Source organism: Etheostoma spectabile, chromosome 1 (genome assembly GCF_008692095.1).
Source record: "Etheostoma spectabile isolate EspeVRDwgs_2016 chromosome 1, UIUC_Espe_1.0, whole genome shotgun sequence".
In the NCBI taxonomy this organism is placed as follows: Eukaryota; Metazoa; Chordata; class Actinopteri; order Perciformes; family Percidae; genus Etheostoma; species Etheostoma spectabile.
In genome coordinates this window covers 19414710-19437116 of record NC_045733.1, presented here as the reverse complement: position 1 = coordinate 19437116, position 22407 = coordinate 19414710, and the positions used below count along the sequence as shown (strand labels likewise).

General features: G+C 39.6%; 1 protein-coding gene and 1 long non-coding RNA gene across 3 annotated transcripts in view; one reads left to right on the top strand and one right to left on the bottom strand.

The window, feature by feature from the left end:
• LOC116694034 (C-Jun-amino-terminal kinase-interacting protein 1) overlaps window positions 1–22407 on the bottom strand; it is a 75452-nt gene that overhangs the window by 23842 nt on the left and 29203 nt on the right. For both annotated transcript variants that reach the window (XM_032523470.1, XM_032523462.1), the window contains exon 3: window positions 564–821. In XM_032523470.1, coding sequence (XP_032379361.1) covers window positions 564–821 — 258 coding nt within the window. The remainder of the gene's footprint in view (window positions 1–563; window positions 822–22407) is intronic.
• LOC116694249 (uncharacterized) lies at window positions 2722–21561 on the top strand. Its single transcript, XR_004333093.1, has 3 exons — window positions 2722–2734; window positions 13803–13810; window positions 21403–21561. It is a non-coding gene; the product is annotated as an uncharacterized LOC116694249 (long non-coding RNA).

The window sequence follows — 22407 nt, the reverse complement described above, 5'->3', positions numbered from 1 at the left end:
GTATGGTTAGTCTATAGACTGTACTTGACATTCTTCTGGGATTGACATCTAGCTGTCTATCTGAGTTTTCTGGTACACACACACACACACACACACACACACACAGACAGACACACACACAAGTTTGTATTGTTATAATTGTGATGACACTTATACCATAAATTCTGTAGCTCCTAACCTAAAGCTAAATGTGTTGAGCTTTAAGCTGGAAAAAAAGATTAAATTACAAGAGCACACACACAGTCACGAGCTCTAGCAGCTTTTAAAAAAAAAAAACAGAGACGGGCACCAAGGGGAAAAAAAAATCACTGTCTTGACAATTGAGGCTATTGTTCAAAACACATCCTGTCAAAGAAATAATTGTAGTGACTCCAAAGATGACGTCAGCTAGGTTTTCATTCCTATTTACATTATTAAATGTCATATTTGTGTTTCACGATGAACCCAGACAGGAAAATACAGACACGCAGTCAGAAAAAAAGCGCAACTGAAAGTCTTCTCTTCCTGCTTAACAATCTATATTCAGTCATCTGCCACAAAATGTGTTTTAAGAATATGGTTACCTGTGTGCGCGGCACAATCGGGAAGAGGTTAAGAGTTGTGGGTCTCTTGGGTCGGTAGGTATCCATGGTAACATGTGCCGCGGGGTCCTTGGTGATTGGCAGTGGTGCGATGGCGGATGCCTTCGAGGACTCTTTGTCACTGTGGTAACCGTCAGCACCGTCGATGAGTTCCAAGTGCAGCATCTCTGCCTGAAACTGGCCAACAGCACCCAGCTCAGCCCTCCCCGACATGCTATTGGTCCCTCGCCTGGCATGGCCCTGCAGGGATTGGAGGAAACACGCCGTCAATCGAGGACGAGAAAATGAGAGAGAAGCAGAGTGAAAGAGAGAGAGAGAGAGAAAGGATGGGGTGAGGAGATTAAGCCAGCCAATAAGAGGATGCTCTGTCTTCTGCCTGTAACACCCTCACTGCCAACACTGAGCAGAAAGTAGAGACAGAGACTAATTCCAGCATCAGGTTCTCCACATGACATTTACCTAAAATAATGAAGTGAGAATGAAAACTCCTTCTGCTCTGCAAATCATTAGGCTTTTCAGAGGTTTTTTTCATTTTAGTCTAAATCTTTTTACTGCAGTTAATTCGGGGTCCAAGCCAAAGGGGCTGGGAACTACATTTGCAAGGCAACGTGGTTCACATCTCCAGCGGAGCTGAGGATTATGATTTTTCTTATTTTTCGTAGTTTCTATAGCCTAGACCGTGCGTGGTAGGCCGGTGCTGTTTTGAGGACTAGTCCAGACTCTGCTTCAACCTTGGACACAAAAAATTCACCCACTTCCACCCCTGGGTGACGCAATAGCATAAAAAACGTGTTTGGCCCTATAACTCCCAAACCATACATTGCACATAAAAAATACTCATATCTGCGCATTCCCTGAATCCAGCTGGATCTGTTGACAAAAAAGCTTTTAAAAGAATTTTTACTTTTAAATTTTTATTTTAAATTACGCACGAACAAATATGTCTAGATAGCTACAAAATCACAAACTTTGCCATATTTCAGCCAAATGAAATGCTATTAATGCAAAACTTTAGATTGTTGTTTGCCATGACACTATAAGGCTCCCCAACCCATTTTACGAGAATACTGGGGCCACTGTTTAGGCCACACCTACAGTGGTGTACTGATTCGTCAAAGTGGGCTTGGCCTATTGGACCCACGTTTGGATTCACCACTTACATTATTGTGAACAACTTCAAATTCAAAGGACAGATTTACAATGGGTCAGGAACCTCACCTATCAAAAATTACACATGTGGAACACTAGGTGGCGCTATAATGACGTCAAACAGGTTTTGCCTATTACTCCCACATTACACGTTGCACATTAAAAACCAATATATCCACGCGTTCCTTGAATCAAGCTGAATCACAAAAAATCAATTTTTTTCCCCAATGTGTGAAACCAACTTTTTCAAACTCCTCCTAGGCCATGTATCAAATCTGCATGACATTTGGCACATAGCATCTCCAGAGGGCCCTAACCAAAAGTTATCGAATTTTTTTTGCTGATGGTCAACTATGCGCAATTTACAACCAAATAAATTTTTGTAGCTAGCCAGCTTTGGCCCAGAAATATGAACTCTCCATTTTCAGTCCTGTCTACAAAGCTCTGCTTGGCTTGATTGTTTTCACATATCCCACAAGGCACCTTGTCGGCCAAAAACTCAAAACAGATCAGAGCAGTTCATTTTGTGATGAGATTCACTTTGACTGTCTTTTATCAAATAAAGTGACAAACACAAGCATCCTCTGGGAGACAGCGTAAGTCAGAGGGCAGTGGGACAGCACAGTCTGCATCACTATCTCTACAACTACACACAGACACACAACACATGGTAACTCCTGTTGGTAGATGTGATGTAGATGCTTTGACACAGACACCAAAGCCACTGTTAAGCCTATTACAGGCCTTAGCTCCCTCTTTGCTCCACATTGCACACTAAACAACATGCAGATAGAGTAGTGCTCACACATATGTACGGAGCCACTGAGGTGACATGTAGGAAAAAATAAAATAAAAAATAAAACACTAAAAATAAAATTACAAAAAAACATGTACTGGGGACAAACCCTTTTCTTGAGTTTTATTTGTGAGATATCTCAAGTTTTATTTGTGAGATCTTGCAAATCCAACAAACAGTAAGGCTAACCTAGCTAGCTAGCTAGCTAGTAGCACAAGATGATTAAATCATCTTGGTTGTCTAAATACATCCAATGTTTATTTTGATAAGAATTACTAATTATTACATGCCAAAGTGAAGTGTTATAATAGACATTTTTGTTGACTGTTGATGTCAATGACTGCAGGCTAAGCTTAGTAGGTAGCTAATATCTAGCTAGAAGCATGACAGGATTACATCACCTTGGTTGTCTAAATACATCCATTGTTTATTTTAATAAGCATTACTAATTAATACATGCCAAACAGAAGCGTTATAATGAACAATGTTGTTGACTGTTGATGTCAATAGCGCTAGTTTGTGTTGTCATAGCAAGATTCTCGTTCATGAGCTTCTTTCTTGTGTCTCTTACAAGTATAGTTAGTTTGTTCTCTTAATACAGCTATGGAATAGCTAGCTAGCTATGTGGCCTGCAGTCATTGACATCAAAAGTCAACAACATTGTCCATTATAACTCTTCACTTTGGCATGTATTAATTAGTTATGCTTATCAAAACAATGCCACTTTGCTCCTTTGAAAGCCATGATGTCTCTCTCTCACGTGGGGGGCCAAATTCTCTGGGCGGGCAAAGCAGAGAAAGAGAGGTAACCTTGCCCCTCCAGATCGGCCCATCTGAGCTTTCATTTTCTCAATTTCAGAGCAGGATACCCAGGGCTTGGTTCACACCTATCACCATTTCCAGCCACTGGGGGGCCATGGTCAGGCTGGGGGAACATACATTAATGTTAAAAAACCTCATAAAGTGAAATGTTTATGCCATGGGAACTTTAACAATTACAAGGCTGAATGATAATATTGATTTGTTGCTCATTTCTAAATATCCATCTGTCCATCCATCCATTCAGCCAATTCTCTTTGTCCACCCATCCACCTATGCACAAATCTGTGCACCCATCTATCCATCCACCCATCCATCCACCCATCCATCCATCCATCCATCCATCCATCCATCCATCCATCCATCAATCCAGTCCTCTTAATCTATCCATTTGCAATATATTTAACTTCTATCTATCTTACATCATCCATCCAACATGGATCCACCGTGTAGCCATCCGTCCATCTGTCCTTATATCAATTATGCATACATCCACCCATTCTTCCATCCATCTATCCTGCTCGACCTGTCATCCATCCATCCGTCATATATCTATCATTTAATCATGTATCTAATATACTTATCCAGCCATCTAGTCCATCCATCCTATAAATACCCATAAATCACTCCCCTATCTGATGAGGTGCCAGAAGATGATCCTATCAACCCTCCTCCTGTATTTTCAGCTCAGTCACATCACACCCCGGTCTGTCTGTAATTACAGAGCAGCCACTCTCCTGCCTCCATTTTTCTCTTTTTCTTCTCTCCCCAATCTCCACCTGTTCACGTTTTCACCTACTGATGACCAATGCCTGCTAATGCAGTGGGCTTATATTCTCCCTCTAATGTTTTATGATCTCAGATTATGACTGGCCCCAAAAGAGAGCCCCGGCCCCTGTTGCTAGGAGACAAGGGGATCAGTGACAATGATAAAACAACATAAGACTCAAAGGATGTGCAAAAAAAGACTGACCATGCAAAATGTCGTGCTGAGGTCTATCCAGTCGTAAAACAGTAAGAACCAATACAATCAATGCAGTTTACAATAACTAAATAAACAGAAAAGTTCAAAAAGACCTTAACATCTTTAGTAGATGCAAACGGGACAATGGATTCTTTGATGTTTTGGTTTTACTCTGATGGTAATGAAATACATGGACTCTTTTATCCATAATTTTGCAATATTACTAAAATCTAGAGATGCTTTTTAAATATTAAATATCTGGGAATTTGTTTTTAATTTGAATATGTAACAACATCATGACCCACTGCATCCTGATTAACACTTAAAGCTCGTTGGTGGTGACCAAAGTGGAGCTAAAAGGAGAGAGAACACTGGACTTTAATTCACCAGTTGGACAAAAATGAGTCCAATTGAATGCTAATGTTGCTATTTTTTAAATTATTTGCCAACACAAAAGCATAACAATTCAAATCGTGATATGCCAAGGTGTTTTCAACTTTTTCCACTGCCTTTGAATGGGCAGACAAATCATTACAGTTTTAAATACATAACTACACCAGGACCAGGAAGAACAACCACATTTACACAATGACCAGACACAGAAACCAAGAAAACATCAATACATTTAAAGAGGACTTAATGAAGTAAGACTGGGGTAAAGTGTACGTAGAGAATGTAAATGAAGCTTATGATTCATTCTTGGCTCTTGTAACATCGCTTTATATTAATATTAACACCAATATTAATAGGACAACTTCACATGCAATTATACAATTTGTAGAAGAAATAACAACAGCAATAGAACAAAAAAATATGCAGTGGGGATATTCTTGGATCTTAAGAAGGCATTTGATACAGTACACCACAATTTACTGATCACGAAATTACACAAATATGGAATTAGGGGGACTGCACTTTCATGGTTAAATAGCTACTTCCAGAACAGAACACAATATGTGGATTTGCAAAACCATAAATCAAAGGTAAAGAAAATCACCTGTGGGGTCCCCCAGGGGTCAGTGTTGGGCCCATTGTTTTTTAACTTGTATATAAATAATATATGGGAGGTGTCAAAAACACTGTCAACCATTTTATTTGCTGATGATACTAATTTAATCTGTTCTGGGGAAAATTTTGAACAACTCTTGGATTTAGCTGAAAATGAATTAAAAAAGATGAAGAGCTGGTTTGATGCTAATAAACTAACACTAAACTTAAATAAAACTAAATTTATAATTTTTAGTAATCGTGACCTCATTATTTATGCTGTATTGTTCCTTCATACTTCCATACATTACTTATTGTTTGGAGATATGGGGAAACACTTACAAAACCAACAATGAACCTATATTCATTCTTCAAAAGAGAGCCTTAAGAAGTGTAAATAAAACCACTTATAGAGCACCAGCTAATCCACTGTTTAATAAATTAAAAGCACTAAAATTCAGAGATATTGTTGACTTTAAAACTGTGCAAATGATGTACAAAATAAATAATCATCAGCTGTCGAACAGTGTCCAAGGGATGTTCCAAATACGAGAGAGCAAACATCATTTAAGAGGAACATTTGTATATAAAATGAAACCTATAAGAACAAATGCTAAATATCACTGCATCACAACTAAAGGAGTTACTTTATTGAACAGCTGCAGTGAAGAGATGAAATCATCTAGCCTATAACAATGAGCAATTTCAAGAGATTATTTAAAATTAATATATTAAAGGGATACGAAAAGGATTTAAAGTGATAGTATTGTAGAAAGACTGTATGGTTTCTTGGCATTTATATGCTGGTATGTCTATATACTAATATGTTTATATAGCCTATCGATATGTCTATATACTGGTATGTCTATATACTGGTATATCTATGTGCTAATATATCTACATACTAACATGTCTATATACTAAGTCTAGTATGGATGTTATTTAATCTGCTAATAATAGATCGTATAGAAAGTAAAAGAAAGTATGTATGTATGCATCTGTGTCTATGATGTGTTAAAAATTATATAATAATGCGTAAATAACTGAAGCATACAATTTACTAAAGGATAAAAGTAGAGAAAGGGGGTCGGACCCGATAAGTTGTTTATCAATTTCTTCCTACTCCTTTTGAACAGGGAAAAAAATGTTGTTTTGTTTGAATTACTTTCAATTTTGGAAGACTGTGCTAAGACCTTATTTATCTGTTTCTTTAATTATATATGTATGCAGGATTGCATGTACAGTATATAAATCTTTTATTTTAATGTTTTTTCTTTTCTTCAAATAAACTATTAAACCTAAACCTAACCTAAATCCCCCATGTTAACCACAACAAAGACAAAAGTCCCTTCACTCAAATGGCATTTAAATAGTAAATAAAAGTGTTTAATATGACTGCGTATAAAACAGATTTCTCCAAGTAAACACTGTGAATATGTAGCAAACAGCTGACTATCAGTAAACAGCAACGATATGATAGTGATCGATGCTCTAAACAGGACCAGAGACACAAAGGGCTTCTCTTGGTTCTGTTTGTGTTGATGAGGCAGCATCCTCTCTGCTGTTACCATGTGTGGATGATTAGATTAGATTAGATTAGATTCAACTTTATTGTCATTACACATGTACAGGTACAAGGCAACGAAATGCAGTTTGGGTCTAACCAGAAGTGCAATAGCAGTAAGTGCAGGATATACAATGGTTCCGTAAGTGCAAGACATGGATATGTAATGAATAAATATAGAAAAGAATACTATTATAAACAGAGTTTTACAGATGGGTTTGTCCTATGAATACAAAATATAGATAACAGGTATTGTGAGCAAGATTTACAGCTAGGAATTTGGTGGATATTACTATAATTGCAAATTTTTTACAGATATGTGCAAACAGCATAATATACTAATGAAATAAGGTAAAGTTTGGGCAGAAACTATCCGAATTAAAGTGCGGTGGAAAGTAATTGCATATTACAGTTAAAGTACGGTAGTGCGGATGTAAATGTAAACAATTGGTACTGTAAATAAATAAACAGTCAGCAGTGCAAATGAAATGTAAGTAGTGCAAAAAGGTAAGTAGTGCAAAAGATGCAGATGTAAACAGTCGTTACTATAGTAACAGTCAGCAGTGCAGATGAACATTATAATATTGCAGATAACAATGATACAACATGAGCAGTATCCATGGGGGCAGTTGCTGTGTGTGTGTGTGTGTGTGTGTGTGTGTGTGTGCGTGCACGCGCCTACAGTGTATTGCATGTATTTTCAGCTCTGACAGATGGGGTAAGTGAGATAAACACTGTTGCCATGGAACTAGGTTTCCTTCTCCTTTTGTAAGTATTTTGCTAGCTTCTCTCTCTCTCTCTGGGTGTAGGTACAATATTGTGGTAGTATGTGTGTTTGTCATTTAATGTTACTGCCCGTTCTCTCTGACCCCATCCCCAACACAGTATAATTTTTTCCACCCTTCACACATGACAAATGTCTGCAAGTCAAATCCCCCCTGAAATGGAAGCACTCTCTCCTCTACTTCTTTCTCACAGGCACACACTCACATGGTAATGCATGTTGTCATTTTATGTCTCTGAGGAACACCAAATCACTTTATGCTTTATTCTGAACTTGGCCTGCTCCAAATTAGCCCTTCAGAACTACAGCCATGTGCACACTAATTCAGTGAATCTTTTTCTCTCTGTTGTTTGGAACTTCCGTCCACCACAAATCAACCTTTAAACTAGGAATTAAACTCTGGAAATAAAAAGTCCCTTTATCACTTTGTTGTTTGAATTTCCACCACAAGAGCTCCACCAGGAGCTGTAAAGATGATGTAAATGTAGACTGATCAAGAGCAACAGCTTTGTTTGAGAAGCTTTGTTTCTCTTTCTCTTCCTCTTTTGTGTGATACTATGATGTCCTAATAGATGTTTGACCTGAGGTTTAAAGGCAAGCAACTGTAATTAGAAAATGCTAGAAAGGTGAGATTTCTGCCTGCCTTAGTGGTAGGCTTGTAACAGGTTGTACCAAACCTAAGGTTCGGTTTGTATCACGATTTTTGACCTATGATTTGATACAAACCAAGAATTTTTTTTGGGGGGTGTGGGGGGGTTTAGCAACAGCCATCCACTATCATTACAGCCCCCGGGACACATCCACAGTTAGCCCCCAGCCAGCTAGCAGCCATCCACTATCATTACAGCCCTGGGGACACATCCACAGTCAGACCCCAGCCAACTAGCAACCATCCACTATCATTACAGCCCCGGGGACACATCCACAGTCAGCCCCCAGCTAGCAGCCATCCACTATCATTACAGCCCCGGGGACACATCCACAGTCAGCCCCCAGCTAGCAGCCATCCACTATCATTACAGCCCCGGGGACACATCCACAGTCAGCCCCCAGCTAGCAGCCATCCACTATCATTACAGCCCCGGGGACACATCCACAGCCAGCCCCCAGCTAGCAGCCATCCACTATCATTACAGCCCCGGGGACACATCCACAGTCAGCCCCCAGCTAGCAGCCATCCACTATCATTACAGCCCCGGGTACACATCCACAGTCAACCCCTAGCAGCTATTAACCCGCCACTTTCATTACAGCCCCGGGGACACATCCACAGTCAGCCCCCAGCCAGCTAGTGGCCGTCCCGGTCAGTACTTAACTCTGGTGCTAAGGATGCTAGCGGCAGTTTACTGAACTTTTGTGAAAAAGACCTGGGCATCCGAGTCAGAACAGCGGCCATTCGTAACGTTACACCGCTATTAGTGTTAACAGTGTTGCCCCCCCCCTTTCGTTTTTATCCGTCTTTACAGTTAACAAAATTTACCAGACAAAACGTGGATAGGGCACCAAAAGGACTAATACTGATATTAAATATTAAATATATTTATTGTATTTTATTATATTAAATATGATTAAAATGTGGTAGCACTGGATCTGGACAGGAAGGATAACGCTGGGAATTGGAAGGAGGGGGTCGCAATTCTGCTTCTCACTCCGCAACACAGGTTCATGGAGTGTCGCGATTTCGGTTTTATTTTGGATATCATTACAGCCGTAAACAGTAGTGTTTTCAGGCAGTTTCTCTCAGTCTGTAGTAGTAAGTTAACAATTAGCAAATATAGCTATGTTAAATGTCAGACAATCGTTCATGCTCTTTTGAATGCTATTCTGGAAGTCTAGCTTTCCTTAATTTCAATATAATTTAAATAATATTACAAGTCCTAGTCCTCACATTGACACTACTAGAAATCCTTGCTTGCTTACTTTGTGAATGAATTCTGTACGCAAGCTGTTGCATCATTGAGGTATGTGTTCGACCAAACAGTAAAGTTCAGCACAGCTAAATCGGCCCCAATAGTTCCCTGGCTATTATATAATATAATATAAGTGCTATCCCAAACGTTGTGGGGCTAGAAACAAATTTAAACTCACTTTTGAGAAGCAGGTTAAGTTCCTTTTAGGCTCCCTTGCTAGACCTAGCTTCCCAGCGCTGCGGAAAAAGACACTGCAGTTAACTCCTGCAGTGCAAAAGGGGTATCGTGGTATTTTTCCATTGCATGGTATCTCTTTGACTTGCCTTGACTCTACTCGCATTTTTTGGTTTTCCATTACAAATAAGTCCGTGGTACCTGCTAACAGGTTCTTTTTGTAGTACCACCTCAGTCAAGGTTGTAAGCGAGCTGAGGCGATACAAAAAGGTGACATGCAGACTGCTGATTGGTCGGAGAGAATTGGCACGATTCACTGCGTCATCATTGATAACAACAGACAGAAGGGTTAACAAAACAAACCGCTGTGTTTAGGACTGTCACTTTATCTAGTGGAGTTTTGTTTCTGCCTCCAGCTTCTTTAGAAACTAAACTTGTCTTCCGGCAAACAGCCGCATGCTGAGAATCAAAAACACTTTCCACGTTCTGTGTGTGTGTGTCACGTTAGGTCAGGGCAGTTTCTTGCTATGACAACCAGCCATGCTCGCCTCAAGCATGAGGCGGTACTAATCTGCAATGGAAAAAGGAGGACAGGGCAGCGCGGTCGTGTCGACTCAAGCCAAGTCGGGCAGGTATCATGTAATGGAAAAACGCCAATAATCAACAATGTTTAGTTCTGCAGACTCCTGACTCGACAGTTCCTGGAAATTATTTCCTTGGGTACAGGGGATTTTTCTTCTGGGGGGCAGGAGCTTAAATATATTAAGACAAAAAGCACTCTTGTGGAAACAGGTGTGTCGGAAGAGCTGCCTTTGGAAAAATACTATAGTGAAGATCTAAATGTGTCCAGTTTGTAAATGAGTTTTGGTTGTGAGCCTTGAACATTCTGCAAGGATTTCTCAGGAAATTTGTGGGTCAGGAACTAAAGTCCCTGTGGATGAAATGGGGGCTTCTTGAGCCCAGAAACACACCACCTTGTCAATGTTTTTGTATCCAAAAAAGCCATTAGGTTGGTCAAAGGTGGCAAAATGAAGTATGGCAGGGATGCACAGAAGAAGAAAATATTAGAAAATGTGAATCCAGTTCAACTTGTAACAACATTTATAAAATGTCTGCATCAGTTTAGAGACACCGTCTGCCACACGCACACACACACACACACCGCCTGTCTGGCAGGGGGGTGAAGCTCCGTCCATGTGATGTATTAATGAGACAAGATGTATACTGAAGCTCCCATGTGGTGATGAGCTCACTGAGGTCATCACTCTGTGTGTACATACAGTGACTGAGGGCTCTGACAAGGCTCTAAAAAAAAACGTCCTGCGGAATCTCCTCTTACATTTATAAATGGGCCGCACCTCCGTTAAACACTGTGTACTTATAAATGGAAAGAAAATATAAAGCTGTCGCTAAGGTCTGTGATGACAGCTGCAATTTGACAGAAGCTGAAATACATCTGTTACCCAGCTGATTCTGCTTTCCTAAGATGTCCAAATACACAAGCCCTTTGATAGATAGAGATACTTTATTCATCCCAAAAAATACAAAGAACTACTGTATATCCGAGCAGATAGAGATGTTGCTCTGTTGGGTAAGACTTGTGGATGTGGACTGTGCATATATTAACACGGACTTGCGCAGATATGCTTGTATCCAACTACTGACCATTCTACATTCCACGCAAATTCACAGCCGGGTTCATACTCAGTGTTTACATGCCAATTCAATTCAATTCAATTCAATTTTATTTATAGTATCAATTCATAAAAAAGAGTTATCTCAAGACACTTTACAGATAGACCACACTCCAGAATTTACAAGGACCCAACAGTTCTAGTAGTTTTCCCCCAGAGAAGCAACAGTGCGACAGTGGCGAGGAAAAACTTCCTTTTAGGCAGAAAACTCGGTCAGACCCAGGCTCTTGGTAGGCGGTGTCTGACGGGCAGGTTGGGGTTAGAATGAAGAGTGGCAAAAACAAAAATAGAAAAAATAGTAGTTTGTAGCAGTCTTTGTAGTAGTTCATAGCATAGCAGGACGCTGTGCGGCATTACAAGGCACAGCAGGACGTAGCAGGACGTAGCAGGAGTAGCAGGACGTAGCAGGGCACCGCAGGTAGCAGTTGAACATGGCATCACAGAACTTGTAGCGGGACCATGGCGATAGCTGCTACCTGATTTCGGAGCCTCTCTGATCAAGGGAACATGCTGGGGAAAAAAGAACATAAGGACTCCGGGGAATGACTCCCCAGAAATAGGTTAGTAACACGCATTTCTGGGACATGGATGCACATAAATGGAAAGATGGAAAGATAGAGGAGAGAGGAGATCAGTGTATCAAAATAAGTCCCCAGCTGTCTAAAACTATTACAACAAAACCAAGAGAGACGAGGTAAAGAGAGCTCCAGCCCGGCCGGGCCAGAACTCTCCCCAACCGGATCGGGCTGTATGCCAAGTCTCCTTTAGTTCTATTATATTCTTGATTATATGATAGATAAATCTGAAAACTATGTGACTAACTACTACTCCCTAACAATATTCGATTCTATGCCCTAACTAGAGTATCAAAATAAGTCCCAAGCTGTCTAAAACTATTATTACAACAAAACCAAGAGAGACAAGGTAAAGAGAGCTCCAGCCCGGCCGGGCCAGAACTCCCCCAACCGGATCGGGCTGTATGCCAAGTCTCCCTTTAGTTAGTATTATATGATAGATAAATCTGAAAACTATGTGACTAACTACTACCTAACAATATTCGATTCTATGCCCTAAACTATAAGCTTTATCAAAAAGGAAAGTCTTAAGCTACTCTTAAATGTGGAGACGGTGTCTGCCTCCCGGACCCAAACTGGAACCTGGTTCCACAGGAGAGGAGCCTGATAGCTGAACGCTCTGGCTCCCGTTCTACTTTTAGAGACTCTAGGAACACCAGTAACCCTGCATTCTGGGAGCGTAGTTCTCTCCCAGGGTTGTAAGGTACTATAAGCTCTTTAAGATAAGATGGAGCCTGACCATGAAGAGCTTTGTAGGTGAGAAGAAGGATTTAAATTCTATTCTAAATTTACAGGAAGCCAATGCAGAGAAGCTAAAACAGGAGAAACGTGATCTCTTTTCCTGGTTCCTGTCAGAACACGTGCCGCAGCATTCTGGATCAGCTGTAGAGTCTTTATGGATTTTTTCGAGCAGCCTGATAGTAAAGAATTGCAGTAATCCAACCTAGAAGTAACAAATGCATGGACTAGTTTTTCTGCATCATTTTTAGACAGGATATTCCTGATTTTTGCAATATTACGTAGGTGAAAAAAGGCGATCCTGCCACCAAGCACTAATGCTACCAATGCGTTGAACTTTACGGAGTTATCATTATACCAGCTTTACTGAGGAATTTGATGTATAAATGGATCGGTCGCTTGAATTCTTCTTGTAACTCTGTCATTTTACATCTGATTGACCCAAGGTTCAGTGCTCTGCGATACCAGTCCCCCTTATGGGATTACTGGTATAATTGTCTTATTTGATTGGTGTCTGTCTTGTGTATCTGTATGTTTCTCTGTTGTTGCTTTTGTATTTTTATGGACCATGAGTCTAAATAATAAAAGGCTACTTATCAGTAAGCTCCAAAGGCGGTGACCTGACTTACAACATTCAGTGGTTGGTTACAAGTCTAGTCATGCTGTCTTTTGTTGCCTGTTGTCTGTCTTAAATTCTCTACTTTAAGTAGCACGCCTAATTGCACTTTATACTGTATATAGTCTATAATGTGTGTGCACTAAATGTAGCCTTTCTGATATGCCGTTTTTTATGTAATGTTTTTATAAAATGTAATCTTTACATATTGTAAATATGTAACAATACTTGAGCCACAGTGAAACGTTTCGTTTCACTATACACTGTATATGGTGGAAATGAAGATAATCCATTTGACTTGACTTGACTGCCCTCTGTAACTGGTAGGAGTGGCTTAGAAGTGGCCTTGTAGGGAAGCAAAACAAGTGAATTCTGGGAGTGGCCATCTTTTATCCACATGCTTTTCATACATATTCATTTTTTTCCAGCGGTGAAATATGCCTTAAAACCAGTTTAAACAGTTTTTTTTTCACAATGGCAGCTATTGCTGTCTTCAATCTTGTCTGTGCATCTTCAAGCATAGTGAGAGCATAAGATTGAGACATTGGCGGTGTGTTTTGGGTAACAAAACTAACATAGGGAGACAATCCACACTAAAACAGGCCAAATGCCATTAGACTTAAGGGGATGAGAACAAGCAAGCCTGCTCTTTCCCTAAACCCCTTAGCTGATGTGTTCCCTACACACTCTCTACATACACAAAAGCCAAACAGTTTGTTTCATGTCCTGAGAGTGAGAACATTTATCGACGTGTTGTTTGTTGTTGCTGCAGTCAGAACGCTCTAATGTTTGATCGTGAAAGAGCAATTTTGTATTCTGATCTGTGTCTGAATGATGTGTGAGGCCCCTGCAATGGGATGAGTCATCAATCCACACACACACACACACACACACACACACACACACGCAAGAGCTATCTCACATTCAACCATCGGGGCTATAATTAGCTTCCTGGATAGAAAGACATGAAAAAGCAAAGCGAGAGAGAGAGATAAATGGCTTTTCATCCGAAAAATATTCCAAGCAATCTGTTATAGCGATTCCCAAATCTGTCAGGTCACTGCCTACCTGAAACAGTCAAATATGAGTCACAGAAGAAACGAAGAATCAAAGAATTGTATGCCTCTGCCAACCATTCAAGTTGTAATTTATCTCCTTGTCTGTCTCATATAATATAATATGTAGGGAAGGCTTTGACGCAGTTTAATACAAGGTATAAATAGGAGTGTAAATCATACGTTAAATCACATTACCATATTTTCTCAATTGTTGTAATGCAAAACAATGCAACATTTAATGATGTCACAAAGTCTGCCAAGATACAACTTTCGATTTGATTCAATTCAGATGCCTGCGACCAATATGAGACGATACTGTTTGGGTTTCAGTTGGACCCGGACACAGAACAACACAGGAGAATAAAAAGAGTAACAAAAAGGTTTAATCCAAAAACGACAACCAAAGTACAGGGGGCGGTGAATGAGCAGGTGGGCATCCAAACGGAGCACGTCCGGTGAAGCTGCACAGAGAAGTGACGGAACACGGAATCTGTGACAGGAAGACAAATTTTAGACAACGTAGTAAAGTCTCTCAAACAACGTTTACTCAATGACTGGCCTCGTTACCACGTAGAGATATGTAACAAACTGGCGCTAAAGAGGTGGTCAGCCCGGGTTTAAATACAGCGGTGGTGGTGATGATGATGATGAGATGCAGATAGACGAATGGTTAATGACTGGCCACGCCTCTAGACCCCATTCCTCGTAGGACGCCCTTGTGTGGACGACAGACGATACAGACACAGACACACAGGGAAAAGGGAGAATGGAACACAAAAGGCAGCAGAACCACAACAGATACATAAGTCCATTTAACACAATCAGTTGCATTCATATATATTTGAATAAAAAAAAATTAAAAACATTTGAATTAAAAACAAATTACTCTTTTTAGTAAAAAGAATATAAAGTGAGAATTTCAAAATAAGGTGCATCTTAAATATGACAATATGAATCAACACTTTAGCTTTGCATTGATAATATTGGATTGTTGAGCACTGAATCAAAATATTGATCCAAGTTGAAGTTTAGTGTAGTTGATTTTTGTTTATTTAATTTGTTTAGTTCATTCATCATCATTGTCAGTACAATAATAAATATACAGGCAACATGAAATGGGGAACCCCAAATAAGCTACTAAAAGCTTTTTGGAGGGGGCCCAAAAACAATAAACACACAACAAATAATATACCAACCAAAAACTCACTTTACCATAGACAGAATAAAGACATTTACCAAAGAAAAAAATATTAATACAAATAAATAAAAAATAAAATAATAAAAAACAACAAAATCAACTATAGATAAACGATCCCAGCACAAATTATAGCACTTAGAGAATAATCAACAGTCATATTGTACGAGCAGATTTTCCTTGGGACGTTTCTTGAAGATGGAGACAGAATGCAAAAACTTTAAGTTTTCCTCAATCTCATTCTAAATCTGCTGTCCCCTACAATTTCCACCCAGGCTCACACATTTTAACCGACATTTTTTACCAGTGATTCTGTATTTTCCCCTTCTGTCATAAATGTACAGAGGATGACTGATTGGAAGAAGCTCACACAACCAGTAGTTTATCCTGTGAACAACCTGGAACATCATGCAGGTCATGTCACAAACATCTTTATCAACTTGGCAGCACAGAAGAGCAATGCGATCAACATAATTTTAAGATTACCAATTGTGGCCTGCAATTGAAGCATACAATCGTTATCTGCTCAAATAAAAAGACACTTAAAAAAAAAGCCTCGATCCTCCTGTTGCCTTGGTTACAGTAGCAGAGCTGAAGTGAGGAGGAGGAGGTGATGAGGGTTTCACTGGGAACAGAACCAGAGAGATCTGACAGAATAATACATTTACCTCTGCTTATTTTCTCTCTGTACCACCGCACATCTCCCTCTCTCATAGTAGCACTTCACACACGCTTCAGTTTTTATTAATGGCACTCATTTTCTATGACAATAAAACTTGAAAACCTGGGTGCTAGTGGGTCTGTGGCCCCCAAAACTTTATTTTCCAAAAACAAGTCAAGTCAACAATTACAAAGTCTTGAGGATGAAAAAAACGAAAAAATCGGTGAAATTTTTCATTCCAGGAACGATAGGGAATCAAAGGGGTAAAATCAAGGGGTTTTTGGAGCGGCTCGGTCGCCCCTATCCCTCTGCCCCGGCCCCCTTTCCTTGCTGGAGGCGAAGCAGCGCGTCCAGGATTAAAAAGCCATTAAAAAATTTTTGAAAACAGCTTTAAAAGGAGACTTTGGTAAGCCCCATTATTTTTTTTTGTTTTCCAAAAAAGGGAAATTTATTAGCTGAAAGGGAGAATTTGGGAATTTTAAAAGGCAAAAATTACCTATTTCTATGATAAATCCAAAAAAACCCCCCAAGGTATCAGAAATAAAAAAAGTGCAAGGTGAAAATAAATTTTTGCAAAAAAGCCTGGCGATTTTTCCTTTTATTTTCATTTTGGAGTAATTTGGAAAAAATTGTCGATGTATACCGAGAAGGGAAACCAGCTCTTACACCCGGTATTAAAGCTGTATACCCGTGAAGGTAAACAAACTCTTTTCAGCTGGAAAAATTTTACGATGTATCCCTGAGAAGGTAAAAAAGCTTTCTACAGTGAAAACTAGTCAGCATGATATCGTGCAGGTAAAAGCTCCTAAAGCTGGAAAAAGTACAGCAGAAACCGTAGAAGGTAAACAAGCTACTACCCGTAAAATTGTAAGCGGGTTTACCGAGAAGGTAAACAGCTTTACACCCCGGGAACATTAGTACAGCATGTATACCCGTAACAGGAAAAATCGCTCTTCACCCGGAACATAGTACAGCATAATACCGCACAGGTAAACCCGCTTTCAGCTGGAACATTAGTAAGCATGAAACCTTTGAAGGTAAAACCCGTCTCTAAAACTGGACATTTTTAAAGGTGATTACCCGTGACAGGGAACCAGTCTTACGCCGGAAATTAGACAGCGATTACCCGTGAAAATAAACCATCTACACGGAATTTACAGCTGAATTTCTGTGGGGCAGGTAAACCAGCTCTCACCCTTTTAAAAAAATTAGTCAGCTGATATACTGTGAAGGTAAAAATGCTCTCTAAAGTGGAAAATTAGTACGAGAATACCTGTGACAGGGGAAAAAGCCTTTACCCTGTAATATAGACAGCATGATTACCGAGACAGGTAAAAACCCCCCCTTTCACCCCGGAACATTAGTACAGCTGATATACCTGGGAAGGAAATGCTCTAACCCGGAAAATGTACAGAGTTAAACCCGAGACGGTAAACCCGTTTAAAAGTGGAAATTTTGTACAGATGAAACCGTGACAGGTAAACCACTCTTAAGCTGGAAAATTAGTAGGAAGATATCCCGTAGACAGGAAACCATCTTACGCCGGAACATTGTCAGCATGAATATGTAAAAGGTAAACCAGTCTCACACCCGTAATTGACGCATGATTACCCGTGACAGGAAACCAGTCCTTTAACTTATAATTTTCAGCAGATTACTGTAGACGGTAAACAAGCTTTTGTGGAAAATTGTACGCAGATATACCCGTAGAAGGAAAAACCCGCTCTTCAGCGAAAAACTGTACAGATGTTTTCCTGTGAAGGTAAACCAGCTTCTAAAGCGGAAAAAATTTGACAGCAGATATAATGTAGACAGGTAAACCCCCTCTTACGCTGAAATGTACAGCATGATATACCGTAGAAGGAAAAAGGGCTCTACCCTGTAAATTTGTAAATGATTTACTGAGCAGGTAAACCAGTTCACCCCCTGAAAATTGTACAGCAGTATACCTGTAGACAGGAAAAAACAGCTTTTACACCTGGAAAAATTTACGCAGATATATTGTGAAGGTAAACCAGCTCTTACAGCTGGGAAAATTAGCAGCTGATTCCTGTAGCAGGTAAATAGCCCTAAGCGTAACATTTTGAGGGTGTAACGGAGACAGGAAACGCTCTTAGCCTGGAACTTAGTACAGATGATATCCTTGACAGGTAAACCCGCTCTTTCACCTGTATATTTGTACAGATGATAACCTGAGACAGGTAAACATGCTTTTACAGTGGAACTTAGTACAGAGAATACCGTGAAGGGAAACAGCTCTCTACGCTGTAACATTTGGGGCATGAAAACCTTGAAAATAAACCAGTCTCACGCCTGGAACATTATCGCTGATATCTGTAGAAAGGGAAAAGCTCTTACACCTGAAATTAGACAGCGATATACCTGAAAAGGTTAAAAAAGCTCCAACCGAATATTTGTACAGCATGTTTCCGTAGACAGGAAACCAGCTTTACACCTTTTAAATTTGTACAGAGATTACCCGTTGCAGGAAAACCAGCTCTACAGGGGAAACATTAGTACGATGAATTTCGTGAAAAGGGAAACCAGCCTTACAACTTTAATTTTGACAGCGATATACCTGTGAAGGAAAAAAAGCTTACAGCGGAAAGTACAGCATGATTAAACCCGGAAGGGAAAACCCGCTCCTAAAAAGTGAAACCTAGTACAGCGAAAAAGGAGACAGGGAACAACTTCTAAAGCGGAAAAATTTGTAAAATGAATACCGAGATGGTAAAAAAAGCTCAGACTTTGTGTAAGCCTCATTTTTTTTTTTTTTTCCAAAGATCAGGGAAATTATTATTAGCTGAAATGGGATGAATTGGAATTTAAAGGTCCAATATTTACCATATTTACTATGATAAATCCAAAAATGACCCCAATGCGTCATCAGATAATAAGAAAACATGCTAAGGTGAAATACTATAATTTATGACAACAATGCTACTGGCAGTATTTTCTCCTTTTGATATTTCCGTTCTGTGACGTAATGTCTGGAACATTAGTACAGCATGATATACCTGTAGACAGGTAAACCAGCTCTCTACAGCTGGAACATTAGTACAGCATGATATACCTGTAGACAGGTAAATCAGCTCTCTACACCTGGAACATCAGTACAGCTTGATATACATGTAGACAGGTAAACCAGCTCTCTACAGCTGGAATATTAGTACAGCATGATATACCTGTAGACAGGTAAACATTAGTTTCAGGCTAATTTATTACGTTTTGTTATTTTCAAGTTAACATTTGTGTAGTCATGTCGAAATAAATAGCTGAGTCCCCGAGTTGGTTACTGTCAAAACAGTGTAGACACAGCCAGTAAAGTGATCCCAACTGGCCTGGACAACCCTGCCATGTTGAACTTGCTAACTGCTAGGAATTAACATAGGCACAGGCTAATTATTGCTAACTAAAATGTTAGTTAATATTATTAACCCAGTAGTAACATTGGCAACCTCCATAAACTTCAGAGTCTGGGGAATTTCTTGACATTGTTATTATACATGTTATTATGCCAATCATACATGTTATTATGCCAATTTGAACCATTTCTGTCCAATATATTTAAAAGTCCTTTGAGAGCTGTATTCAGATATAGTATTATATTTTGCTTTCATTCATGTGGACGAGCAATCAGCTTGGCAGAGCTATGCATTTACACTATGTCCCCATACACACAGCATAAGCCAAGAACAACAGCAGCCTTGTTTTACCGTGGAATGTTGAGAAAGACACTAAACCGTGCATCAGCACAACCTGGCTGTTTGCACCTCAACATCAGTAGCAAGTAACTTGAGGTTGACTTGTGGAGTTGTTGTTGCCTACGAAATTGTAAGTTATAAAGCTTTTTGTAGCTAAGATTGTAAGGAATAGTAGTAGCTAATGTTGCAAGAGGTTTGTGTGTGGCGCTGTTATCATTTTAGATTGAATTGTAGTAGGATTCAACTGATCCGGGTTAATGATACTAGAGACTCACGATTCGTGAGTCAATCCTCTGAGACCAAGAGACTAGCCCACGAGCAAAAACAGCACCTCTGATTCACAGTTTAATCATTAAATAATCATAAAAGATAGAAACTCACCAAAAGTTGCGGCTAAAAGCTAACGAGTTAGCGGTTACGGAGGTCGCTTCTGGGTCTTTCTAGCCTCTACAGGTGATTTTCTATCCAGCCTGGAAATTCCAGCCTTTTTTGGGGTTGTTGAGTATTAAATCCAAACCGTTACATCCAAGATTTATCCACTTTATGTCCATAATTCATCGCGTTTTTGCTTATTTATGGCACTAGCTCGCGACTCCGTGTCTGCTCTCTGCGTGTTTAGGGAAGTGAAGCCAATAGTATGCCCTAATATGGGAGACAATGTCATCCAAAGATTATGGAGGCTGAAAGAGGACAATATTCCCAGTCAACCTGGCTAGTATGCGATCAAAGATGCTATAGTGCACAAGATAGATATCTACCGTTTTATAGAGGATAATGGCGTCACTGGTTTGAGATTTGGCATATATTTATATTATATATTTGGGCCTTTTTTGAAGAAATGTAAATATTATGTGCTTTATATGAGTTACAATGTTTATTATGTTTATTTTTGCATATAGGAGAACTGTTTTAGACAACACAAATGCTTTTGTAGCATTGCTGTGGGTGTAATATCAATAAATATTACATTATTTTGTTGATTATTGGCATAAGTAAACGTCATGAGGGCAAAAGCGTCTGGACTTTCTTTGAAAAAATGTATGTATTCTGTCATCTGTATAAGTTATGATGATTATTTCTTCACTGTGTGACTCCCAAGACGAATGAGAAGTGTTTTAGAAAGTAAAATGGCTTACGTTTTACTTATCTGTCTGTGATATCAATACATATCTGGAAGATGTTCTGTTTTATTTATTTATTTGTCCTAAAACCATTTTTAACATTCAAGTGACCTCATTGCAGCCCAAAGATTCTAATAACCCAGTTTGTCATGAATAAAAGGATGTTCATATCTTGACTGTAGACAACAGGGTTGATGTTTTACAAGCTTTTTTATAAAATAAATCCAGACGGAAAATTAACTGTAAAAATGGCCTTAGGGTTCAGAGGGTTAAAGACTTACATTAAAAATCTGAGGGAATCGCTACTAAACAGGTTTAATACAAGGCAGGATTAGCTGGGAGACTTCTGCTATACCAGGGCACACTTCCAACTTTGCGTGGAATACCTGCAGAACAGGGAAATGGAAGTAGTTCTTTTGGAGATTATGGTGAACTTGTGTGTGTTGAAGTAGTGTTTTGCCATTGAGAACAAGCTAGCATGCCATGGTTAGCCACCTCGTCTCGGCTAGTGACGCAGAAAGCCGTGCATATGTTGAACAGCTCACCCGGACACTGAAGGCAGAGGACATTCTGAAACCGGATCTCACTCAAAACAGAATGGATGATTTTATTTCCAAGTTTGTATGCGTGTGGAAGGAGTATGTACATACAGTATAGTTGTGCAGTTCAAGTATGGATTGCGTTCTCACCACAAACGAACCGCTCCAGAGTTCATTTGACAGCGTACCGAGAACATCTCTTCAAGTAGGTCTCGGTACGCTTGTGTGGTCCGCTTTTGGTGCGCACCCGAGTGCGATTGCCGCATTCTTACCTGCCCAAACAAACTGCACCAGCGGGGCAAACAAACTCTAGCAGAATTCAACCAAACTAAAGGCTGTTGGTGAGAAAACACCCTCAGAAAAACCTGAATCCTTAAAAAGAACTGGTTTTGCCAAGCCTACCTTGTAGTGACCAAAGTTGGAAAAACAGATAGCTAACTAATGTGATCTTACCTCACTACTCAGCATGTGCGACTCCCAACAAAGATAGTAAAAAAGTGGGATGTCTCACTCTGTAGCTAAAACAAGTGAGATGTCTCACTCTGCAAAACAGAGACCTAAACACACAGGGTGAAAACAGGATCTGCAGCAATGTGCAGTACAACCAAAATATGGTGTTTTTAGAAAATAAAACCAAGTAAATCTATTCTGGTACCACCTCAAAATACAATTATGAACCTGACAATGAGCAGAATATGGCCACTTTAAAACCATTTTTCTTTATGTGTAGCTAGGAAGAAGAGGTAGTTTAGGAGGTTTACTGTTGATTGCAATAACCT